The sequence below is a fragment of the Brachyhypopomus gauderio genome, chromosome 2 (assembly GCF_052324685.1).
Source record: "Brachyhypopomus gauderio isolate BG-103 chromosome 2, BGAUD_0.2, whole genome shotgun sequence".
NCBI lineage: Eukaryota > Metazoa > Chordata > Actinopteri > Gymnotiformes > Hypopomidae > Brachyhypopomus > Brachyhypopomus gauderio.
Genome location: NC_135212.1, coordinates 2,102,682 through 2,129,000, shown reverse-complemented (window position 1 = coordinate 2,129,000; position 26,319 = coordinate 2,102,682). Strand labels below are relative to the sequence as shown.

At 42.0% G+C, this 26,319-nt stretch overlaps 5 protein-coding genes across 9 annotated transcripts in view; all 5 read right to left on the bottom strand.

Moving 5' to 3' along the window:
• Positions 1–3,679, bottom strand: part of septin9a (septin 9a) — a 74,094-nt gene extending 70,415 nt beyond the window's left edge. Inside the window, exon 1 of one of the 2 annotated variants that reach the window (XM_076982298.1) lies at positions 3,396–3,679. In XM_076982298.1, the coding sequence (XP_076838413.1) occupies positions 3,396–3,417 (22 nt within the window). In that variant the 5' untranslated portion in view covers positions 3,418–3,679. The remainder of the gene's footprint in view (positions 1–3,395) is intronic. The other variant, XM_076982299.1, reaches the window with a different exon arrangement.
• Positions 3,680–5,835: 2,156 nt separating this feature from the next.
• LOC143483437 (uncharacterized) lies at positions 5,836–10,365 on the bottom strand. The gene is made up of 4 exons (XM_076982297.1): positions 7,922–10,365; positions 7,477–7,800; positions 7,187–7,308; positions 5,836–6,935 (listed from the first exon to the last, which is right to left on the bottom strand). The coding sequence occupies exons 1-4, from the start codon at positions 7,995–7,997 to the stop codon at positions 6,843–6,845; spliced, it is 615 nt and encodes a 204-aa protein (XP_076838412.1). The 5' UTR covers positions 7,998–10,365; the 3' UTR covers positions 5,836–6,842.
• Positions 10,366–12,749: 2,384 nt separating this feature from the next.
• Positions 12,750–16,201, bottom strand: LOC143483412 (T-cell antigen CD7-like). The gene is made up of 4 exons (XM_076982276.1): positions 16,021–16,201; positions 14,552–14,887; positions 14,223–14,356; positions 12,750–13,976 (listed from the first exon to the last, which is right to left on the bottom strand). Exons 1-4 carry the CDS (start codon positions 16,091–16,093, stop codon positions 13,878–13,880), a joined length of 642 nt encoding a protein of 213 aa, XP_076838391.1. The 5' UTR covers positions 16,094–16,201; the 3' UTR covers positions 12,750–13,877.
• Positions 16,202–16,391: 190 nt separating this feature from the next.
• On the bottom strand, positions 16,392–22,525 carry nmrk1 (nicotinamide riboside kinase 1). Of its 2 annotated transcripts, XM_076982296.1 has the most exons (9): positions 22,385–22,525; positions 21,526–21,764; positions 21,344–21,434; positions 21,177–21,225; positions 20,213–20,369; positions 19,854–19,925; positions 18,542–18,648; positions 18,215–18,314; positions 16,392–17,962 (listed from the first exon to the last, which is right to left on the bottom strand). In XM_076982296.1, exons 2-8 carry the CDS (start codon positions 21,552–21,554, stop codon positions 18,226–18,228), a joined length of 594 nt encoding a protein of 197 aa, XP_076838411.1. In that variant the 5' UTR covers positions 21,555–21,764; positions 22,385–22,525; the 3' UTR covers positions 16,392–17,962; positions 18,215–18,225. The 2 variants fall into 2 exon arrangements, with proteins under 2 accessions (XP_076838411.1, XP_076838403.1); XM_076982288.1 differs by having other exon boundaries at positions 16,392–18,314.
• On the bottom strand, positions 22,279–26,060 carry LOC143483405 (gypsy retrotransposon integrase-like protein 1). 3 transcript variants are annotated; one of them, XR_013122492.1, is made up of 12 exons: positions 25,918–26,060; positions 25,408–25,612; positions 25,264–25,296; positions 24,932–25,140; positions 24,569–24,662; positions 24,404–24,439; positions 24,263–24,316; positions 23,938–24,171; positions 23,745–23,851; positions 23,383–23,548; positions 22,869–22,963; positions 22,279–22,582 (listed from the first exon to the last, which is right to left on the bottom strand). XR_013122492.1 is itself a non-coding variant. In XM_076982255.1 (12 exons), the coding sequence occupies exons 2-12, from the start codon at positions 25,564–25,566 to the stop codon at positions 22,548–22,550; spliced, it is 1,227 nt and encodes a 408-aa protein (XP_076838370.1). In that variant the 5' UTR covers positions 25,567–25,612; positions 25,918–26,060; the 3' UTR covers positions 22,279–22,547. The 3 variants fall into 3 exon arrangements, 2 of the variants coding, with proteins under 2 accessions (XP_076838370.1, XP_076838380.1); XM_076982255.1 differs by having other exon boundaries at positions 22,869–22,968; XM_076982265.1 differs by lacking the exon at positions 25,408–25,612 and having other exon boundaries at positions 22,869–22,968; positions 25,918–26,040.
• Positions 26,061–26,319: the final 259 nt, after the last annotated feature.

The window sequence follows — 26,319 nt, the reverse complement described above, 5'->3', positions numbered from 1 at the left end:
CAGAACATGACATGTTCTCCACGACTTCAAACCCAGAACATGACATGTTCTCCACGACTTCAAACCGGCGTGCTGAGACCACAGCTCACAGGAGGCCAGGATTCCCAGGGTGCCTGTGCTCGTTTTAGCATTATCCGTTCTCGATGATATTAGCTGAACAAGCTGAAACAAGCAAGCCAGAACAGCACAAACACAAAAACACAAAACACACCAAGCAGAGGGGTGTCAGGAACAGGACTGGGCAACGGCGTAGCTTCACCCATCTGCGGGTTCAGCAGGGGGCGAATATATAAGCAGGTCAAATGCCAAAATCTTGTGCTAACAGGAACTGTTTGCAGTGACGCAACTGCGGAGTCCTCTGTCATTATCTACAGGTTCATGCATTATGGGTCAAACCACAGCTTCAGAACCCTCATGATTCACTCTTCAACAGGAAATGACAGTGATAACGCGACTGATGCAGATAATGACATATCTTTTATTTTGGCAAGTGACCAAACTTCCTGTGAAAACGTGCACTACTGCCATAATAGCTATTTGTTTTAAGAGCAAAGAAATGACGCTATGTTGAGAAATCCTAGGCTTTGTAGCCCTAGGTGCTGAAATAAATGTTCTTACTCTACATACTATACACCGACTACGACGTGATGCATCTTTGATACACAACTTGAACCCGCTGGACTTTTTATATACTGTGAGCGCTAAACAGAGTACCATGACAATGTGAGCTAACTGAAGCACAACTAAACAAACAGCCGCACAGACCCAGTCGTGCCACGTGACCCCGTGCACACGGGAGTCAAGTAGAGATAATCTTTAACTAACCTTTCGAAATGAGCCCAGGAGCACGCCTTGGAGGTGAGGGGCCGTTTACAGATGCCTGCCACATTCCTGCACCCGCACATAATAATTTCAAAGCCCACAATTTGGTTTCAGATGAATAGAGAGACAGAAAGATGTAGAGAGAGGGGCTAAAGAGAGAGGAGAGGGGGAGCCATCTGTTCTCCTGCATGAAACTCACCACTCATGGAAGACATGAGTGTGTGTAGAGTATGGAAAACAACTGTAGTCTTAGCGACTCTTAGTCTTAGTGACCTTAGTCTTAGTCTTAGCGACCTTAGTCTTAATCTTAGTGACCTTAGTCTTAGTCTTAGTAGAGAGATGCACAGATGAAGGTCGTGTACCCAGATTGATCTGGTACACATCTCTAAAATGTGGCAGCCAGCATGAATTTGCAGGCTAGCGAGTGTGACAGAGCTTGTCTTAAAATGTGCAAGGACTTCTCTTTACTGAAGTCTGACCACCGCCACACAAGGGAAAGTGAACTGCTCTTTTGATTTGATGTTCCAAATAATCTTCACTTATTTTAGCTGTGGTTAGTTACTCTGTATTTTCTATGTTCACCATGTTCATTTAGTCCAGTGGACTTATTTATTTTTTTAAAATTAATTTAATTTAATACATTTAATTCATTGACTTATTATTTATTTAATAAATGCTAGTAAAGCTAGTAAAGTGAGCTCATTCAAATGCATTTCATTCAAATGAATTTCATGAGCATTCATTCAAATGTATTTCAAAATAAACTAGAAAGCCTGTGCGTGTGTGCGTGTGTGTGTGTGTGTGTGTGTGTGTGTGTGTGTGTGTGTGTGTGTGTGTGTGTGTGTGTGTGTGTGTGTGTGTGTGTGTGTGTGTGTGTGTGTGGTACTAGCCCAGGATTAGCTGTTGGAGCAGCAGTGGTGACAGGACAGACACAGGTAGGAAGATGAAGAGACGTGAAGAAAGTTGTCTCAGTGCCTCAAAGAGCACAGAAATGAGCCTCTGGTGGGCGATTACCCAGCCAAGGGATTAACAAGGAGATTCATTCATCCTTTTATAATGATCCCCTTCCTGTTTACTAAATGGAGTCCCTGGCCTCTTTGAAAGATGGGTGGTAAAGAACTCACAGCTGCTGAGCTCTGAAAATCCAACCAGATCAGCCTCAATAATAAAAAAGCAACACACTGTTGTTTATACGCAGGCACTTGAGAGCTATGAGTCACAGTACTCACTTACACTTTAATCCCATATATTACCTCACTAAATTAAATGTGTAGTTGTCCTGTACCTCTACATATGTTACTCGTTTACCGTGATTGTTAAGGATTGTTGTGCAGTAATAAGAATGTTGTAAAGTGATCAGGTAAAGCAGTGAGGTGGAGGTTTGGTAGAGGAGAGCGTGCAGGGTTTAGGCAGAGCCCTGTGTCAATATGACTGCTGGGATTGCCTGCCTCTCCTTCCCAGAGGCCAGCACTGAACTTCAGGAATACTCTCAGAATGAGATCAGCATCTGAACACAGAGGGCAGTGTATACTGCCAGACCGAGAAAGAGAAAGGGAGAGAGAGAGGGAGAGAGGGGGAAAGAAGGAGAAAGGGAGAGAGAGAGGGAGGTAGTGTACATGATCCAACATGCGTGTGGGAGAAGTGGGGTGTGCGGTGACAATGACTTTGGCAGGACTGAGGAAGCTCTGCATTCCAGCCAAATCACTGTGTACACAAACTGTACTGGAGGATTACGAAGCTGTGGAGATCACAAAGAACACGCAGCCTTTCTCAACACAAGGACATCGCATAACCGGCCCACAGTGAAGGACGAGGAAGGAAGCTGAATGCTGGTGCACAAAAGCCCACGCCGAGGAACTCTATGGAACAATGCTGAGGCAGGGCCGTGATGTCAAAATCAACGGGGCCCGAGTCCTAAACACACTTTAAGTGCCGCAGTGCTCCATGGGCCAACTGGAAAGCTTGTTGATCAAATATCGTGCGCTGTGTGATTTAGACAGGCCTGTAACTTATTCCACTGATGCCACAACCACCAGATGAAAAACCCATGCACTGGAGTTTCTGGATGCATGCACTGGAGATTACAGACAGAAAAAAATAAACGTTGATGTAACTGTGCAGTGGTTTCTCAGTGCTGGAGAAGCGGAGGGCGCCTGATCTTTGAGGGGTTCGCTGGGTTGCATGACACACCCATCTAGGCTGCAAATAACTGCACCACACGAAGTCAACCTGGATAACAGGATTTTCTGTGTTTAGCACGTCTGAAAGCAAATACGTGTGGGTGTCTGCCAACGTCTGACATAAATCACGGGGGTTTCTTTCCAGCTATTCTCATGATTCTCATGTTTACGCATGAAGATTCACATTTTCATGTAGGTTGAGCGTCGGACTGGAGAACCACGTCCAAATGAAAGGGCAGAGTGGTAGAGTACCGTAGACCACCTCAAAGCCAGTGTGAAAGCCAGTGTGAAAACCACTTCCACCATTAAAGCACTAAACGGCTTCATGGTGCTATAAATATTAATCAGTGATGTCATTCCGAGTCGGAACCGGCCGCTCATGATTCTGCTTACCTGAGTATGATGATTTCTTCATTTTCCACGACAATGCCAGAAATATTTTAAGGTTCCACAAGTCCTACAACTTTTTAATAGAGAAGGTAAAGTTTAAAAACGCAATATTCCGCAGAGATATTCTTTAAGAATAAATTTAGTTGACACGTCAGTCAGTTTTTGCACCGCCTCCGCAAAACGAGGCTGATCCGCTGCGGAGGACAGTGGGATTACTGCAAAATCCGATTTTCTCGCTGATACTTTCAATTGACAGTTTCACAGTCCGTCCCAAAGACCAAATACAGTCGCCTTGGGCCGACATGCGTACACCTGAAGGCTGGCCCCGCCCCCGTGGACCTACAGTACACACCTGAAGGCTGGCCCCGCCCCCGTGGACCTACAGTACACACCTGACCTTACCGCACGGCGAACTTTAGGGCGGTACCAGTGGCATACTGTACTGTATAATTTATAGCTGATCTGTGCAATTATGGGTAGAATAAAGAAACTACACATTGAAAATACTTTAATGTTCTTAAAACGAATATTTTGCGCTATTTTAACATGTTCATGTTTTCTTCAAATCAAATCCGTGGCGTTATAGTTTTATATATAGTTTTAAATAAACCATTTTTAGTAGTTTATATATATATCCATCGTAGTTTTTAGAACTACAAAAACCCGTCTACACGAAAAGGTGTGCAGATATAACCCAAGGAATCTGCCTCGGAGTTTAACCACCATTATGGTTGCTTTAGTGACTGGAATGAAGCACCACGCATGCGCATGCAAATGTCAACGACCTGTTACATTATATCATATTATGTTAATAGTATTTTCTGCCTTACATGTAATACACACTGAATACACTTTATTGATGAACTTGTTTTTGTTTGTTATGGGTGGGATTGTGCACTTGTGTCCTGAGATATAGAATTGTACTTTGCCCATAGGCGGTGCTGTTGTATTTAAATATGAAAAAAGTAGTATTTACCTCAATAGTGGAACATGCCGACTCAGAATCAGAAACTAGACTTGCCAAATAGATGCCCGATTTCTCTTGGTTCAGGGGTGAATATATATTTACATTTCTACAATATGTAGGACAGAAAAATAGTGTTATGTTGTATAAAAAGTAAAATATGTGTAGTGTGTCTCCACGCATCTAAACACATCAATATGATAAAGATATGTAGCTACAGCTGGATGGTGAAATAGTCAAATGTTGATCTTTCATTGTGGTTGTCAAGTTTTTTTAATCATTAGTACTAACCCCTGGTTAATCAGAGTCCCTTAAATCATTAGTACTAACCCTGGTTAATCAGAGTCCCTTAAATCATTAGTACTAACCCCTGGTTAATCAGAGTCCCTTAAAGCATGCGGGTAATGTATTCTGAAAATCTGCAGAAATAGGCTGAATTATGAACTGTGCTGAAGTGCAAAGATGGCATGTACATTTCCTTTGTCTAACTATACCACACACACACACACACACACACACACACACACACACACACACACACCACTGAAATATTTTCCTGCATAAAAATAAAAAAAACATTTCCTTTACTTTAAGAAATTCTGGAGAGGGGATTATTCACAATGCATGTGATGAAGTGGCCATGAATATGCCAGCATAATGCCTAATGCAATAATCTCGGGTGTCCTCTGGTTTTAATTTAATTACATCAAGTTATTTTGAATTTTGATGCCATGATCCATGCCAGCAAGAAGATTCTGTCTGATAAGAGATTCATCATGGTGGTTCACTTTGTGTCTTTTAAAAGTAATTATAGTCTGAAAATGGTTGTATGTCCGATATTTGTTTTTAATGTTGCTGCATGTGAGCTACAAACAGCTTTCTAAGTTTAGTGTTTGGTATAATGAACCAATCAGTGATGGCCAGGGGCATGAGAAATTATGGTCTCAAGAGTCTGACCGTGTATTCTTTGTAGGGCAGCACCCAGAGGATACCCTCATCACATTTAGCTATGACCACTGACTTCAGAGTTCATTAGTCAAGAGGGTTGGTAGGATGGTTGGTAGGTTTTCAAAATTTGTTTATGTGAGGTTTTTCACATTTGGCCATTTAAAAATAGGAAGTGAAACTCACACCTTGGTTTTATATCAGAACCCTTACTCCTCACTCTGCAAGTGTTCTGCATATGTGAGAATGTCTTCAGGACTGACGGAGAACACAGGTAGCTTCTTCATGAAGCTGTAGGCCCGTTCTAGACTGCAATGGCGGGGGTGGGGGTGTCAGAAAATCAAATAGGGTGGTGGGGCGGGGGGCTCATATTTTGAAAGCCAGTGTGTATGTGAGGTGCCATGGGCTGGGATGTGGGGGTGTTTGGGGGGAGTTGTAAATGTTCGATTGTATGTGTGTGTGTTGTATATGTGTGTTAGCGAGCGATGAGTTTTGCTGTATGTGTTTGAGAGCGACTGGGAGTTTGTGCTTGGGTAGCAGAGACAACATTTATTTATTTGAGCATAATAACATGTTTTTTTCATTGGTTTGGCATGTCAAAAATAAAACATAACAGCAGTCAAAAGTTATTTACACATTATATTAATTGAGTTCCTATGTATATCAAAACGAACATTATATAAAAACTTAAAAATATACATTCACGAATGCAGACAGTTTTTACATCAATATACACACTGTGTTATGACATCACTATTTAAGGTGGCCTATAAAATCAAAAAGTTACTGAATATTCTTGGAGAAGTATTTACATTTCAAGGCTTTAAAAGTCTCAGATGCAGTTTGTTGTACACTAGCACAACCATCACAGCATTCCTAATATCACTAAACCCAGAATTACTTTGACGGTAACAATTAGTTAGAAATTAAACATTAAGTATGAATGCAGGAACGTTCCTCTCATAAAATGAAAGATGTTTATAAATGTGTTGTTTGTACCTTCTGTTCAAACGCTCTCCTAATCTAAAGTACTGCGGGATATGTTCTGAATCTCTGGCTGAGACACCTTTTCCTTGTCTGGGTTTCATCAAATTAACTGGTAGCTGCACAGAATGCCAAACATGACTTGCAGAATCATCTGCACTCTGCAGGAAATACAGAGCTGCTTGCACTCATTCCTCCCAAACCAAAAACCTCCGAGCTGACACGGCTGCTTGCTTCATTTCTGCACTTTCTGAAAACCTTGTACACGACAAGAGACCACCAGATTATCCAGGTTTCTTTTCAATAGTCTTCACAAAGTAATGCCATAGAGAAAGAGAGACACGGGCAGAGAAAAGAGTTAATAAAAAAATAGAAGAGACATAAAAAAGAGACAAAGCTATAATGTTCTGCTTAGAGAGCAGCTTTGTTTAAGTGCTTAACCACCCCTGAAATATCCTGTTTAACAGACGTTGCTGAATGTGTTTCAGGGTTTTTGGTGGGAACATTTTTCAAAAAATTCACTTTTCGTTGATGAAAGTAAAAATCTCCAGGCGAACTCAGTCCATTAGCTGCGCACGACGGACGCGCATATCTTCATAGACGGAGTTATTTGTTCTGGACACATTTTCTCCCCGACACAGGGCCTTCACCTAAACACGAAAGCAAATGTCACATTTCAGATAAGTGGGAGATTCTTGCTTGTAAAGGCAAAACCACATGTAAGTAGAAAGTACAAAGTCAGTTGTCAGGAAATAAATATATATGCTCTCAATGTGTGAAGGTAACACAGGAACATGTAAAGCAGAAGCTCTCCGACACATTCTCACACACTCAACATCCCCATATGCAAATGCACATTTAGCTCCAAAACACCATGACAGTTCACTTGTGCTGTGCTCACCTTGGGCCCCATCCACACCACCACGGCCACGGCACACAGTAGCAGGACTGCACACGCCGTCACTACTAACAGCAGCACCAGTGACTTGGAGACAGCTGCACCCTTCTTCTCAAAACATCCCTCTGCAGAACACTTCGGTCGGTCACTATTAATTCAACATTTAGAGCAGTCTAAAAATAGATTAAAATGTGGACTTATAGTGTGCATCAGCGTTCACCATACTAACAGACTGTTGGGTTGCTGCTGATGTTGTGAGAGTGACTCAGATATAAAGGCAGGTATAGACTCACCTTGCACTATCAGAAATACATCATTTCCCTCCGCTCCATTGTCCTTCCGTGTACTGTTGCACGTGTACAGCCCTGAGTCGGCCGGCTGCAGGTCAGAGATGCGGACGGTGAGTCCTGTCAGGTCCCGTCTGCTTCTCACTCTCGGTCTGTACTCCTCACCGCAGTCCAGCTGCTTTGTGTTGCCGTCGTATTGAAACCGCACGGTGTGCATTTTGGGGCGTGTCACGGTGAGATGAACTCTCTCTTGGTCTTTCTCCATTGTGCACTCCATGGTCAAAACATCTCCTCGTTTCTTCATAACGGCGCCGCTCTGCTTTGCAGAGGCTGTGGAAAGACATGTTAAGATTCAGAGATATTGAGTGCAATTCAAATGCCAAGTGTGCCTGAAGTAGACGCTTGCACAAAATTGAACCAAAATGCATCCAATAAATGTTGTATTTCTGACCTGCTCTCAGCAAGGACAGGTGGAGGAGAGCGGGGACAGCCAGCGTTACCCCCAGACTCCACATCCTGACAACCATCGCCTGGTGCAGAGAGCTGCAGCTTGAGATGACCAGAGCAGGAAGCAGTTGTTCCGCTGCTAGTTCCTACAGCTCTAATGTAGATAGGAGGACCTTAACCTGCCTGTTTCTCTGAACTGAGTATTTTTGTAGTGTGTTGGTTTTGACAGTTCTGTTCCTGTTATTCAGTTTCTTTGTTGTGGTAACGTTTAATCTGTGTTGTGTTTTGTGGTTATGCCATCTAAGTGTCTATGTATTGGTTTTGTTTCCTTGTCGGACTGCTCTCATGGACTCTCTACGCCAAATACGTTACACACTTCAGCTACAACGAAGGGAGACTGTGGTTACACAATTAACCAGATTTATTCAACAACCAACAAAATACTATAAAATACCTATTCTATATTAAACTAGCACAGGATAATACCCAATGGAAATAGACATACAGACCGCTGAAGGGCGCATCACGGTGAGAGGAAGAAGAAGGAGCCAAAGAAGACATATCACATCACTACTGACACATCACCACTGACACATCACTAATGACACATCACCACTAACACAACATCATTACTGACACGCCACTATGGACACAACATCACTACCGACACATCACTACTGACACAACTGACACATCACCACTGACACATCACTAATGACACATCACCACTAACACAACATCATTACTGACACGCCACTATGGACACAACATCACTACCGACACATCACTACTGACACAACTGACACATCACCACTGACACATCACTAATGACACATCACCACTAACACAACATCATTACTGACACGCCACTATGGACACAACATCACTACTGACACATCACCACTGACAAAACATCCTCACCGACACGCCACTATGGACACAACATCACTACCGACACATCACTATAGACACACCACTACTGACACAACATCACTACCGACACATCACTATGGAGACAACATCACTACTGACACAACATCACTACCGACACAACATCACTACCGACACACCACTACTGACACAACATCACTACCGACACATCACTATGGAGACAACATCACTACTGACACAACATCACTACCGACACACCACTACTGACACAACATCACTACCGACACGCCACTATGGACACAACATCACTACCGACACATCACCACTGACACAACATCATTACCGACACACCACTATAGACAACATCACTACTGACACAACATCACTACCGACACAACATCACTACCGACACACCACTACTGACACAACATCACTACCGACACATCACTATGGAGACAACATCACTACTGACACAACATCACTACCGACACACCACTACTGACACAACATCACTACCGAGACGCCACTATGGACACAACATCACTACCGACACATCACCACTGACACAACATCATTACCGACACACCACTATAGACACAACACTACTGACACAACATCACTAATGACACACCGCTATAGACACAACACTACTGACACAACATCACTACCGACATATCACTACTGACACAACATCACCACCGACACATCACTACTGTATTTGTAAACGTAATAGGCTACCAGCGAATTTTTCAGTCAGACAGCAATTTGTTGTTAAACAAAATACAATTACAATTCCAAGCATTTTAAAGTACGTTAGCCAAAATTCCAGCACTTTTCAAACCTGGAACACAATGCAACATTAAAATTCGTCAGGTAAATGTTCCTTCTAATCAAACAGAAGGAAGGAAGTATGTGTGCTGGTTTCAATATACACAACCAAAAGCCGATTCTTTCAGATTTCTTTTTGTCAGAACTCCTCCAGAATGAAGATGAAGACCCACGCACGCGTGGTCTTCCTGTGTTAGCATAAAAACAGCAGACCATCAAAGCTGTCACACGAAAACATTGACTGTTTCTTCTAAAAGAAAGATGGGCAAAGTTGAAAAGGAAATACATCACACGCAACTGGATTCTTGTAACTGCAGGTTTAAGTGTTCTGGAGGTAAAATCGATGTCAGGTATGTGTGAAAAGGAGCGGAAGACATGTCTGGGGGTGTGTTGTGCTCTGCAGCTTAGTGCGGGGGTGTGTGTGTCCACACTAACTTGTGTTTGACTGCGTGCCAACTGAGACGTGACACGCAGCCTTTTCCATCAGCCCCCAGAGGAGGTGGGAGAGGTAGAACATGTAGTGCGTGCAGGTCAAATAAAAGAGACCAGTGGATCCAGCATGTTGTTTTGAACAAATAAACCATAACTTAGTAAAATATACATGAGGCAAAATGCAGTTCTTATTGCTGGCTAAACATTTCAACCTATGATAATGCACAGATTTATCTACATCATATAGTTCAGTGGTTCCCAAACTTTTTCTGCCGTGCCCCCCTTTCGTAGATGAGAATATTTTTGCGCCCCCCCCACACCCCCCCCCCCATATTGACACACGTTTTACTTCCAAGCTCCGCGCCCCCCCCTGCAATAGCTCCGCGCCCCACCTAGGGGGTGCGACCCCCACTTTGGGAACCACTCATATAGTTAATAAACATATTGTTAATAATTAATGCTAGCTTTTGCATCAATAATGCATCACCTTTCGGATGGTTTGGTTTGAAGGCTGAAATTTCATTACTTTCCATTAGAAGCCACTCTAACAGAGTAGACAGGTCAATTTTGGCCAGAACATTCTGCAACCTCTTCTTAGTGTAAGTGTCTGAATCTCATTTGTGCACGTAGCGCTAAACATAGCACATGTAAGACCATTACCACAGAACATGGTAAGCATGCAGCACACGTTGCCATGGCGATGTAATGATCCACTGTTGTGACACAGAAAAATAATCTAAAAACTTAGCGTTCCTAATCTAAAGTTAGCATCCTGTATTTTTTAAACAGCTTTTATAAATCACTGACAGTTCTAATTCCTAATATTTGTTACTGCACATATTACTGTCTTTCTAAATGTTTTTGGTGAGTGAGCTGAAGATGTGGTGTAACACGTGTTTATGGAAGAACACCAATATGACTTCACACTTAATTAGAAATGGACACAGCGGCCTTAGCGTAGGGGCTTTCTTGAGACACCCCTCTTCTTTTATCTTGAAAAAAAGACATAAAGTCACAGCCATGCCAGGACTCCAGACTGCAACTAAAATACAGTCCATCATAAGTCCACAAAACAAGGATATTGATTAGGATGCACTTAAAGAAATATAACTTGTTTCATGTTCTTATGATGGGCATTTTAAAAGATATTGAAATATTTGACAAAAACTGACCAGCACAAATTGGTGCAAGGTATAAATACTCATATCCGAGTTTTAAATACCCATATCTTAATATCTTACACCCTGTTTTATGGTCTTATGATGGACTGTTTAACAGCTATTGCAATGTTTAACCAAACAATTGACCACCACAAAGAGGTACCCATTCAAGAGTTGTAGGTTGTTGTTTAGGATGCATTTAATATGTAACAACTTGTTTTATGGTTTTATGAAGGATAATTGAAAAAGTATTGAAACATTTGCAGAAAAACGAGTGCACAGTGCTCCGGGCCCTTTATTATTGCCACTTTCGTTTGTAGACGGTTATTTGTAGACGGTGACAGTAATACATTTAAAACAACACGTCTAATTCTGAATATGTGTATAAGCAAATGTGAAACCAACTTTACTGCAGTTACAAGGAAGAGAAAGACACCAGGCACGTTGGACGGCAGAGATCCTAAATAACAGGTGACCTGATTAGTTTGTATATTATTAAGGCGCCTAGAAGTGGCGTCTGATTTTTTTTTATTTTAGGACCCACCGTCATCTTGAGTCATTTTTGTCTGGACCTCTGCATGCAAACCATCTTGTTTACCTGGTAACAACCAATTGTTTAGTTGGTTATAACATTTGTATTGTATAAAAGTGGGTCGTGACTTAATGACAATGAGAAAATGTGGGTACAGGTTGTTGATTGATTGATTGATTGATTGGTTGATAGCATCATTACAATAGGAGAAAAAAGAGTGGATATATACAGATTAAAGAGATTAAAAAACTAGTACTAATAATAATAAATAATAATAAACAATAGAATATACAAGCCAAAGAGGTATTGCACATAATTATTGCACTCTGTTTAAAATATTATTGCACTGGTTATGTTTTAATGAGCCTTTAAAGTTATTGTATGTAGTCCGGTTAGTGTTTTGATCACTCTGTTTTCCTGATAACCCCTGGCTTAGAGACGTCTTTAGATGTCAAAGCATTCTTATATGTGGTGATGGTACAGTGTGTGTGTGTGTGTGTGTGTGTGTGTGTGTGTGTGTGTCCATTTCAAAAACAAGAAATGTCTGTCTGGTGGAGAATGACGGCTCTTATTTGTGTAAATATACACTAAGTAAAGCAAGGGACATGTATTTTTTATGATAGTGGGGCGCATTGTTTTCTTTCACCTAAGAACACGATTCTCCGTCAGAAACTCCAGTGTGGTTTATGTTGAGAGGTGACATTTCACTGGGACATCAACATGTGTGTAAGATATGACTCAACAGTATGAAAAAGCCAGAGGTAAATTATTCTGAAGCTGCTGCTATTTGGGTGACATGTTTTGCACTGTTTGACTGTACCAGTGACTCTGGGTTTATACTGCTGTCAAGATGTCTTTGAGTCGGTCTAGTCACAACAGTGATTTTCTTCTAAATGTAACACTGCAAAATAGCATTTTGTGTTGAGGCACAGTATACTTGTTACACTTACTACAGTAACAAACTTTCTACATATACATTACGCATCATATAGTGAAAGGTATATATTTATTTCTACAAAACAATGTAGGCCTATGTTAAAACATTATACATGTACATAGAAATGTTTAGATATTTACAATGAAGGATGTCACGATATGGAGGGCCCTGCTAGCCGTCGCCTTCAACAGCGACAGTGTTTGTGTTATGTTGTGTCCCTGCTCCACGGGTGATTGTTACCCATTACTGGGTTCACAGCCTGAGGGCCGTTTGTCCTTGTGTACATACTGTAGGTTGTGTGTTTCAACCAGCATATCGCTGATTATTGTATAAATGTCACGTGGTTTGTATTTGAGCACTTTGAATGTCACTACATTCATGTTTCAGGAGACCTGCGTTTTCTGCACATGCTAAGCCCCCGACACTTGACCTATTGACACTTTTGATCTTTTTTTTCCATAATTTGCATTTTTGTAGAATGCAGATAAAATATTTGTGGATATTATCACTATAGATACAATATTTGGCTGAGGCCCCTTTTCTTTGTCTGGGTTTCATCATTAAACATTTAACAGGACGCCATACGAGACCCAACAGAACCACCTGCACTGGAAATACAGTGTGATGCAATTTAGTTTTGAAACATTATACAGCTGTGGTAGGAAGAAAGTGAGCATTGCTACTCTTTTTTATGATATATCCATAGTAAATATAGTACAATTTGTAGTAGTAAAATGCTACAATTAACCTTAAAAACATTTAATTAAAGTAAATAAATATGATCACTTTCTGACTGAGAAAAATCTCTAAAAGTACAAGAGACCACCAGATGATCCAGATTTCTATTCAACATTCTATATGACATATAGTATTGCATGCTGGCTTTTTCAGAGGGGTCCCTTGTGGTTCTTATAATTTTATAGTAAACAGGGCTGTGTTTTTACTGCTGAAACTTGACTCACAGTGGTGTCAATGTCAGATCTTTTCTGACGAAGAGAGAAAGACAGTAAAGATGAGAGAGAAAAAAGAAGAAGAGAAGAAAAAAATTTACTTCTGACTAAGTGCTTCATGACCTTAAGAAGTCTCTTTTTTATCAGACGTTGCCAAATGCGTTTCAGGGAGGTTGTTTTGAGCATTCTCCTAGAAGTTCCACCTTTTACTTTAAAATCTCCAGGCGAGCTCAGTCCTTTAGCTGCACACGGTGGACACGCATATCTTCATAGACAGAGTTATTTGTCCTGGACACATTTTCTCCCCCACTCAGACACAGGGCCTTCACCTAAACACAAAAGCAAATGTCACATTTCACATGAGTCAGAGATTCTAGATTTTAAAGTCAAAACCACACGCTAGTGGAAAGCACAAAGTGGGTTGCTTGTCGGGAAATGCACATTTGTGCAATCGATGTGTGAACCTAGCATGTGAACTCGAGATGTAAGCAGAAGCTCTCTCACACACTCAACATCCCCATATGCAAATGCACATTTAGCTCCAAAACACAACAGTTCACTCGCGCTGTGCTCACCTTGGGCCCCATCCACACCACCACGGCCACGGCACACAGCAGCAGGACTGCACACGCCGTCACTACTAACAGCAGCACCAGTGACTCGGGGACAGCTGCAGATTCACTCACTGGACATCTCTCTGCAGAACTCTCTGCAGAAAACCACTTACGTCACACTACTAATCCAGAACTTGCAGGCCTTCAAACCTATCGTTTGTGTTTTTATCACAATGATTTTTAGACAGTGTGTCATTTACATTGAGAGAAGCAGGGTATGATATACGGCTGAGTCCGTACTGACACGGGAATACTATCAGGCCACAATCGGGGAAGGGGGGGGTACTCACCTCTCACGAAGAGGAAAACATGACCTCCGACCTCTTCCACGAGTTGTATATTTTCATCCATTCTGTTGAATACACATGAGTACAGACCAGAATCCTTCATTTGCAGGTCTGTGAGTGCTATGGTGATTTTGTTCACGTTATTACTGATGTTCAGTCTTCCTGTGTACTCTTTATTTTCAGTTAACTTCTGATTACTGAAATGATAGTATAACACTTCAAGTTTCTTTGGACGTCTGACGTAGACATATAAACCCCTCGGTTTCTCCTTCCAAATGCATTCCATGGTCAGAGTCTCTCCTTCTGGCTTTATAACACGATCACTGTCCACTGAAGAGTCTGTGTAAATACATGGCAATGTTCAAAACATTTTTTACTGCTATTCTGCTACCGCCGAGGTTGGCAATAAACAACTCAGATTAGTTAAAGTTAAAGGAAGATCAAATGGTCAACATTTTGAGGACAAACACTGTCATCTATGAAACGATAGAAGAACTGAGACAGAGGTGCGCTACACTTCATCTGGAACGCTTGATTACACTTGCTGATGATTTAGCCTTCAAATGATTGAAACTTGTCCGCCTACTGACCATCGTGTGCCCCACACTGTCTCTCTCAATTACTGACATGACTGACATGACTAACCAATACATGCAGGTGGCCAATGACCTGGCACACATGAGCATCATTAGTGGGCTGCATGTTACTCAATTGACTTAATTGTGGCTTAACACATACAGAAAAATACACCTACTCGAATAGCCACAGATATAAGACCACATTCTCTTGCTTTACCTGATCAGTAGCTTTAATCTAAGACAGAATAAATAAATAAACTGAATGTTTGTCTCAAGGTTGGAAGGACTTTCTAAATATATAAACAGGTCAAAGTGACAGTACAAAATTCTAAACCCCTCTCCTGTATGGGTATAATTGCATATATTAACCATTTATAATCCTTACTACAGTGCATAGACAACACATTCATATTTATGATGTTTATATGTATAGGTATCAGTTGCATTTTTGAGACTCCTCCTCTGTCAACTTTACAGAGTTTCAGTCTTAGTATATGCCATAGTTAAGAGTAAAGATGATTCTAGAATGAGTAAAGCATTTCATTATGCAAGAACTAATTTAATCTTCCTCAATAAATTAATTAAAAGGTTTAAAGGTATTCTACGATTTTTTAAAATTAATTAACTAAGCTGAGTTTTCTGCACAGCTGAAAATGGGTTCAAATATTTTTGATGCAAAGAACCAGAAGTTAGTAACAAGAATATGTTTTGCAGGCATATACACTTAGGTCGCATTATCCAAACTCTCAAGCTCTAAAGGAAACCGACTTCAGGGCTGAATGTGTAAATGTAAAATCTGAACACACGTCTCTTTTTTCCTTTTGACGAAAAGCGACTGTTGTGTGAAGCAGAGCTGCTAAGAAAGGAGTCGCTAACGAAGGAGGCGGTTCTCACCCGTCCACGCCGAGGCTCTGCAGGCGCCCAGGAGGGCCGCAGTGATGCACAGGCTCGCACGCAGCGCTCGCATCTCGGCCGCATCTGCACAACTGCAGCTCCAGGCACGTACGTCGGCTTGATGAGCAGGAAATGAAAGGCCTGCCCCTTCCCCCACGCTTCTGACATGATTTGTTTAGGGCTTTTGTAAATAAAAAAAAAAATGTCATGTCATATTTGTCATGGCTCTCTTGATTTTCTTTCAGGTGTTTCATTAGTGATTTGATTTGTTTGGAGTATATATTCCATGTTTCTGATCTCTTTGTAGGTCAATATGGTTGTTCATTTGTTTTGATGATGATGATCGTTTATCTACGCTGCTATGTAGTGTCTTAGTATAGGTTTGTGTTCCTTTAGGCTATTTATCTTTTATGTTTTTTTTTGCCTCTCCGTGTTCCCCAATTAAATTTTCGTAATATCTGTAAGGTTGTTATTTGTACATCTCTCTGGGTTAGTTATATTCTGTTGGTTTAAGTCATCAGTTGTATTGTTTAGTATATGTAGTTCCGGTGCGTGTTCATGTCAGTTTCCTGGCATATATACCAAGGAAATATGCCCTCCGTGTAGGTATGTAGCTGGAGGGGGCTACTGGTCGTGCGTCTTAGCACCCCAGCTAATAAATCCAGATCCCCTCACCACTTGTGTCTGCCTCTTAGCTCCCCTTCATTACAAGTACCTTAATTTCTGGCCTGCTCGGCCACTTCTAATTATTTGTGTTGTTGCTGTTTTGCTAAATGCTCAGCAGAACTCTTGAGAAGAAGTAATGTGGTTCCTATGCTGCAGGACTTAACACGTTTTCTCTCTAGGCAGTGATGACCACACTGTACATCTGCAAGTATAATAAGTGTTGCAGTGCATGAACACAAATATCTTTATGTGCTTTAATCATCTTTTGAAATGCTCGCAGGCACCATGCAGCATTCACTAGTTCCCCAATATTGCAAGTTCATATACCTTATTCATATGACCCAGTTAACACATACTGCACATGGTGTCAAAATAGGCCAATAATGTCCCAAACCCAATATTTGTGGGAAGGTCTGTAGATTTAGTGGTTATGAAATAACAACCAGAGTACAAAGCACCACTGAGTAAACAGCCTTTTTTTAAACTGATGGTTTGGGTACCACAATAGTACCACAAATATATGCAGCATATATATGTGGTTTTACTTGTATTTTACCATAGTTGGCCCAAACCAACATGGGCATTCATGAGCTGCAAAGAGAACAGAGCCTGACAACATACGCTGAACAATCAAGTCAACAATGTGAAAAAGGGTCAAAACAGCATCAGCTGCTGATGAACCAGTGAAGATGTTAGAAGAACAAACAGCATGTTGAGGGAATCGAGGTCTTTGTATCATCGACACCCTTGATGATGCTCAGAAGTGATAATCAGTCCTACCACATACTGTAACTTTAATACAGTAAATACGACATAACAGGTACACAAGCTTTACAGTCATTAATGTATGCAAGCTGCCTAGTATCTGGGGAATTATCAGATTTGAGTTGCAGCGAGATAGCAGATCTTGTTATCAGATATCCATTTGAAAGGTCATATGAAAATATGCTCGGTTAGTTAAACAAGTGAGAGTTTATTTCGTAAAGCTGATATAAACAATGTTAAGAGGTCAAACTATAAGATGACATTCATATCAGCAAGCATTTGTATTTCATTTAGGCATCAATGGTTATTTTGCACACTCATAATTGCATGTAATCTTTGAGGTTTCACTGTTGAAGATCTGATTTTGAGTAGGTATAACAGGAAAGGGAAGCAGCACTGACTTTTATAGAACTGTCGCACATACATCTGAACAACTCATGTTTACCTCAGTACCATTCATATTTACTCTAGGTGGCTTGGCATTAATACATCAAAGTTACGCAGTGGAATACTGTGGCAAGGAAGCAATAGAAACAAACAGAAATGAATACTGACTGAGAAGAAAAAAAAAACACTAATATATATTTTTTTTTACACAAAACTGGCCCTCAAAAAACCACAAGACTTATTATAAAACATAAAATACATTGATGACAGGAACAAAGCTAGTTATTTACAAATCACTTCTAAAAAGGCAGAAGATGAATAAATTGGATTAAATTACTCAAGAAAGAGGCTAAAGAGAATCAAGATAACGACTCACGTAAGAACTCCTCATTTCTGAATAGTTTGAAGAATCTGCTGGATGTCTTTATAAACACTGGTGAGCAACACCTCTTTCTTCTGAGTCCCATCTAAGAACACTGAATAAAGAGCAAAAATGCATTGGAGAACAGTTTTGCATTTTGAATTGGTATTCATGTTTCCATTTATTTCAATTTCAAGGTTGCATCAGATTTACAAAACCTCTACAATGACCTTCACATTACTAGCTAGTGAGGCCCTTGTGACCACTGATCTAGAATATCATCCATCTTCACTGTAGATCCGTCCTTAAAAGGACAGAAACACAAGGTGCTGTGATACTGACCAATGTCTCGCACTGTGTCCTCCATCTCTCTTCTATTTTTAAGATACATGGGCCAAACATGCCCGTCGAAGTAACCGATGGGGTCCGGAGGCACATACACCCTTGAGCTGTTAATTGAACGACAAGTGATCAATAGCTTCCCATAACAATATGAGGTCAGAACCATTGCAGCACCTTCACCTTCCCCCCACCTTCACCTTCCTCACCTTCACCTACCCCTTATCTACCCCCCACCTTCACCTTCCTCACCTTCACCTACCCCTTATCTACCCCCCACCTTCACCTACCCCACCTTCACCTACCCCTTATTTACCCCCCACCTTCACCTACCCCACCTTCACCTACCCCTTATTTACCCCCCACCTTCACCTACCCCACCTTCACCTACCCCACCTTCACCTACCCCTTATCTACCCCCCACCTTCACCTTCTCCTCATCTACCCCCCACCTTCACCTTCCTCACCTTCACCTTCTCCTTATCTACCCCCCACCTTCACCTTCCTCACCTTCACCTTCTCCTTATCTACCCCCCACCTTCACCTTCCTCACCTTCACCTTCTCCTTATCTACCCCCCACCTTCACCTTCCTCACCTTCACCTACCCCTTATTCACCCCCCACCTTCACCTACCCCACCTTCACCTACCCCACCTTCACCTACCCCTTATCTACCCCCCACCTTCACCTTCTCCTCATCTACCCCCCACCTTCACCTTCCTCACCTTCACCTTCTCCTTATCTACCCCCCACCTTCACCTTCCTCACCTTCACCTTCTCCTTATCTACCCCCCACCTTCACCTACCCCACCTTCACCTACCCCTTATCTACCCCCCACCTTCACCTACCCCACCTTCACCTACCCCTTATCTACCCCCCACCTTCACCTACCCCACCTTCACCTACCCCTTATCTACCCCCCACCTTCACCTTCCTCACCTTCACCTTCTCCTTATCTACCCCCCACCTTCACCTACCCCACCTTCACCTTCTCCTTATCTACCCCCCACCTTCACCTTCCTCACCTTCACCTTCTCCTTATCTACCCCCCACCTTCACCTACCCCACCTTCACCTTCTCCTTATCTACCCCCCACCTTCACCTTCCTCACCTTCACCTTCTCCTTATCTACCCCCCACCTTCACCTACCCCTTATCTACCCCCCACCTTCACCTTCCTCACCTTCACCTTCTCCTTATCTACCCCCACCTTCACCTTCCTCACCTTCACCTACCCCTCACCTTTACCCCATCTACCCCCAACCTTCTCCTCACCCCCCCCCCCACCTTCCCCCCACCTTCACGTTAACCTCACCTTCTACGCAGCTTACACGCCTCGTAGGGTATTTGCAGGAAGTATCTCTTGTCGAATAACGTGTTCAAGGGACTGGAAATAGAACATATTGACATGAATTAACCGATCACTGTAGTTTGATAGGCTCATTAATTGAAGAATGGTGGTCATGGGTAACTTCCTATTTACACTAGTGCAGGTGAACCCTTAGAGCTGAAGATGAACATCACGGTAGTGAGGCCCTTATGACGCAGGAAATACCAGCTCACATCTCCAGCCCACATCTGTAGCGTTCTACTGAAGCAGTTTTTTTCAAAGCCCATGTTTTGAATTGCTACTGAGACCCACAAGTTGAGAACCAGAGGGACCGGGTGAATTACCTATAATTAAAGATGAGAAAACCTTCCACTATAAGAGAAAATACTCTCGTCCCTTCTGATATGAAGCTCTTGGCTTTGGAGAGCATGAAGTTCTGAGGGTCTTGCTGCCAAGAACTGATTTCACTCATCATCCTGTCCATTTGCAGGGCATCCAGAGCTGTAATGTGAACAACACCCGTCATTCAGAAAACCAGTTCACTAAAAACGCCGTTTTCTCCCTCACCTCAAATGTAGTGCATCAGCCACAGCATGTTTGGTAACTGACAGAACGTCTGATGATCGAGGTCCAACTGAAACTGAACATTTTGCCCACAAGTCTGAGGTTGAACTCCTTACCACCTGACAACCTGACATTCGGGCGGTTTGACTACATCACACTCACTTAGCTTATCAGTGGTCTACCATACGTCTATGTTGTGAATTCATGACGCCACCTCTTATCATACTGCAGATACCACAGAAAGAGCTGAGAGAAAGATAGTCTGGCCACACAAGATAGCACTCTGAACACATTAGTGTTCAGATATGTTTTGTTCAGAATTGTGCTTATATTTATACTACAGTGTTACAGCATCTCAAAATACACAAGCAGTCCTGCATGAAATTCTTTAGGAACAAGATTCAGTAAATTTGTAAAGATTTGCGCATGGATTTATGGAAAAGATGTAATGAATTACAATGCTAGCTAGCTAAGTCAGCCTCAGAGTTCTAGTGCCAAACTAGTAAAGGACAGATGAGTTACCAAACATACCTTTGCTGATTAACCACATTTAGTTTAGAGTATGTGGAAAAGTGCAAACTTAATCTTGTGCTGAAGTATCCCTTTAATATTCCAATAACAAAAACATTTGGCTGTATACCTGTAAACATACAGCATAATTAAGACATTGCATTCGGTGGGCGATTTTAAGAAGGACTTTTATGTCTTACTCATAATTCAGGTTGCCAAAACACAAGTTCTTACTGTCGTATTGCTTAAATCCACGACTGTCGGTTGGGACCATGGAGTCGTCCTGGGATGGAGCACAGAGTTGGTCAAAATGTTGAGAGTTTTTTAGGATTCGCAGTAATAACAGCGAGACATCCAGTAACTTAGTTTCTAATATCAATAAGGTGATAAAAGGTGATTACTTTGAAGAATGAATCTTGAGAAATAATACAACTGTTGGGGAGAACTTTATGGAGATTTCTGCTCAGCGTGCTCTTGCCCCCATTGGTCACCCTACAACAAAACCAACAGTCAACCCTGAGGAACATCTAAGATGGATCAGGTACAATGAGGAGCAAATCTTCATAACATAAAATACACTTACCCCCCGATTCCAATTATGAACCTCTTCATGATCAGACGTCCACCGACAAATCAGGACATCGGAAGGCGTTTAAATTACGAATCAATTTTTGCAATGAAGGCAAAGTTAACGCGTTTGTTGATCTCCCTTGAAGACTTCACGTGGTTAAGGACTCAGCTCGTAGTTGTAACCAAACCGAAAGGTCGTGGAGGTTCGGTCTCTATCTGGTCCGTCCAGTGCCGTGTAGGCTATGGCGCCATCTGGTGGCGGTGGAGGGAGAACGTTTTAAACAGCCAGATGGCGAAGTCTTTATAAACTCACCAATCTGGCCATGTTGGTTCTGGTTTTAAACCCAGTCCAACAGTACAGACTGATGGGTCACGTTTCCATGCTAGCGAGTTATAGCGCTTAAAAAGTTTCCTATATGTAAGTTTTGTAAGGTTTTAAGATAGGATGTAACCAGTTTTCCGTTTCTTTTGCCAAACATTTTAAGCGTTAAATGTAGTATGTATATTATATATAAAGTCAAAGAATCACTTGTATGGAAGTGGAATCTTAAAATATATATATTGATAATTTTATTCTGAACTCATTCTAAAATCTAGTGACCACCTCATTATAGTCTATTTCCCAAACAATATTTAATCAGAATAAATATCGGTTATGCTTTTTGAGTGATCTATAAGATTTCATCTTTCATGCAATGTGACTAAAGGAATTGCGATTAAAACATAAATGCAGCTTTTTAAAATCACAAAACAGGTCATAAAAAGCGCCAGGGGAAACATTTTAATCGATATCTTAACGCATCAAAATAGTTATATCAAAGCAAATAAAGTAACTATAAAAAATTTTTTTTAGAAGAAATTCACATATTTACACATTCTGTACAGTGCACCCTCAACAGGACAGAACCTGAACCGGTCCCTCATATCTGAAGTGGATTTGTTCGTGACGTGGACGTCATCCGAACCGGAAGCGTAGGTCACGTGCCTGCAATGAGCACGAGGTCCCCACACTCAGACGTCGCGAGCCACATTTGCTTAGGGAACTTCTGTTAAGTCAACTTTTCGGACACCTAAGAGATATATTTAAAAACCAGCACATAAGACAGTAATAAGACTGCAATAAAACCCAATACATAATACTGTAATAAACAGTTCATGTAAACTGCTAAAGTAATGCTCATGTCAGGTTTACCTTTATCTTTAAATCAGATTTAAACAAGCTGTAGGTCAGCTGAAATACTGCTACACTTAACTTAAAACACTATTTAGGCAGACAATATTTTTTTTATCTTGAACAGAATGGTGAAATGGTGTCAGGGGTAAACATGGTGTTTGACGCAGCAGTGAGCCTCTTACTGGAGGTACTGGGCTCAGTTTCTGCTGGGCTCAGTGGTTCTTTGCTGCCTTCACTGGATGCAATCACGAAGGAACTCAGGCTGATGTCAGAGCTGCTGTACTGGAAATACAAACCCATTCTCAATTAAACCAACACATGCAAAAAAAAACTGAACAAAATGAACTTCATATACAACATATCAGGCTATCAGTCGCTTAACTGCAAAACACTTTCTTTTATTGCTTATGCAGTCATTGTTTATGTGTTTTTAATTATGTTTTTTTACTGAGACCCAGCAATGTTACTGTGTTACTAATCCTATCTAATGAAGTGACCAGTAAATGTTGGTGCAAGGCACGTGTGTCTAATAGGGCCTCTATTTCTGCATTGTTATTTATTCTCTGCATTTTTAAAGCTTGCATATTTGTGCAAATAACAACAGACTAACAGAACACAAAATAGCAGCTGCCCTGGGTTTGGTTCACCCGTGTCTGAAACTAGTGAGACTAGTGAGAGCGGCTGGATCCCACTCACAGGTAGGTCCCTGGGGGAGGTGAAGACGGCCGGGCCAGAGGAGTACATGACAGTAAAGGGCTTGGTCCCGGTGCTGGGGTGCTCTGTACAGCACAGGCGCAGGGAGGCAGCGGGCAGGTGGATGTGCCAGGTGTCCGGATACTCCGTCACCAGCTCGGTGGCCATCCTGTCATCCACACAAACACACACACTGAAGACCGTGAGACAGAAGACACAGAAGCCCCGCCCTTCTTTGACCTGCCCTTGTGTGTGCTGCTGAGATAGGAACACTAACTGAAAGATAGACCATACTGCCTTCCAGGAACCACCAGACACTTTTTTTTCTCCTCAAAACGTGCTGCAGCACAGTGGGCATTACTTACTTGTTAAGGAGGGACTCGGTCACCTGGTCCAAGTATCCAGTTTGGCGGTGGTGTATGACCAGGGAGCTTGTGTTTATGTTCAGGTGTTTTTTCAGATCTCGATTAATCTGACAAACAAAAGCACTGCAGTATGTAATGACACTCGCATAACATGCACATCAATCCTGAAAAACCAAAGCTAGGTGTTTCGTACGTCTACGAGGAGCCTTGTGGGAAACCTGGAGAGGACAGCCAGAGGGTATCCCAGCTGGAGGACGACCCCGGCCAGACACACAGCAGCGTCTCTCGTCACGTCACTGGTCAGCGGAAAAGCTTCTACCCATCTGGAGTGATAGTCCGTCAGGGTCATGATGTGGACATGCCCGCCCACCGTCATGGGAAACGGCCCCCGCACATCCAGACCAAGCCACTCCCACCTCTCCCTGACCTGAGATAAAGGGGTGTGTTCACGTTTTATTAGAGGGACATTGATGAAGACGCTGAAGGAATAAAGAAAATACTGACATGATTATTCCTACCTCAATAATATTGGGTTCTGTTTGTCCTGAGACTCCATACACTACATGTGGCATCTATAACACAAAGAATGATTAGTAATGAAACAGATTACACTTGTAAAAAAGCATTTAATAGATTATGTCTCACATAAAGTGACTTACAGTATTTAATTCAGCGTCTCCATCCCAGTGAAAACTCTGAAATGTAGAAGAGTAAAGAAACAGTAGAAAACATAACAATGAAGAACGGACCCAAAGCATTACTGTCTTCACTCACAACTGAACATACATTACATAACTACACGCAGCTGATGCACATTACATTACCCTGGGCAAACAGTAGGCACTGTGAAAGAAACTCGGTATGGTCATGGTTCTCTCGAGAGACTCATCTCCTAGGATTGTCCACGGAGGACACGGCCTGTTCAGGAAGTAAGGATAAAAACAATTTGACTGAACAATGGCATAACACATTAGACTGAGACAAAATGTAAATGTTTCAAAGAGGAAATTGACATTAACATCATGATTGCTAAATCAAGTAAACTGTAACCCAAGATCTGGCACTGTGAGCTTAACTGTGTAATTATAACAATGCTGCATGCATAGAGATTACATAGTAGAGGCTACACACATACAGTACACACTTTAGTGGGCCGAAACACATGACAGGTATGTAAATGAACAGACCTCTTTTCAGGTTTTACCAGGGTCTGGTGGGCCACCGGGTCTGGTCCGTCCTCCACACTGAACTCTGGGTCACTTTGGCAGCCGAGCTCTTCTGACCCCTGTGCAGTGCTGTGTGCGGCTGGTTTCAGTCTGTCACAAGCTACAGGTGCAGGTTTGCAGTGTGATGATCTTCTCGGAGGAAGGGACAGGACTGACTCTTCTATGGGTTGCTTTTTGTGCATCAAAAGTGAAGCAGGAAATTTGATCTCCATTAAGCCAGAGGCTCATTATATGACAGCAATCATTCAATACACATGTGACCAATAGACAAACACAACTATAGCACAACTCACCAATGCCCTTCTACTTCTGGGATTAATATTTCTCTGAAAAAAAAAAGGATTTAATTCACATACAGTACTACTCATCTTTTGGCAAAAGACAATAGAGCATTTAATAACTTTCTTATTAAACAATACACAGTGTGAGTGACGGACCATCCTGTTCTGCAGATGAGCAGGGAAAGAGAAAATGGTGGGAACTGCCCAGGAATGAAGTCTTCTTCTTGGCCCATCAACAAGACTATAACATCTTTTCTCAAAGTGTCTAGAACATATTCTACTATGTGGCGCCGGTGTCCAGTTTTTCCATCTCATGTTCTTCAGCCATTTGTTACGCAACTCCGAATCTTTTGTTGGGAAGCTACACACAGACAGACAGACAGTCAGACAGACAGATTGATAGACAGACAACAGAATTAAACAAATCTAAGTCTAAAACACTCAAGACATGGCACACAGCTGGCCAGCAGGACCCTTGGGTGAAGGTCCACACTGAGATGTAACCCTGTAAACATCAGTGCTGGCGTCACACATCCACCCCCACCTGTGAAACGCCAAACTCTTGTCCTTTGTGTTGTTTTTAAACTTATACACACAGCAGTAAAACACCATTATGTCTCTCCTCCAAAGCTAACTATCTAGCTACACACATTGTAAAGTACATACTCGTTCACACGCTCTTGTTTCACGGCGAAGCTGTAATTTTATAGTGATGTTTATCACTTAGTTCACCAACACGGAGACTCTTGTTTTTGAATTCAATAACGTCCTGCTGGGATCAACACAGTCGCGTATAATATACGTCACCGTCGCGTGGGCAGCGCGCGAGCCAATGTGTCACGTGACTGGGAACGCCGCAGAAGGAACCCACGTGTCAGAGACTGTCACGTGTGTGCGTTCAGCTCCATCTCACAACACCCAACGGACAGACGTTGATCACGCTGTTTAATGTTGCGGAGTAAAGAAGACTTAGAGTGAAAAATCCCCTGTTATAACGTCTGTGATGTGACATTTTAAACGTGTCTCGTTAAACAGACTCCACTAGCTAACACATTCCCATCTATTCCT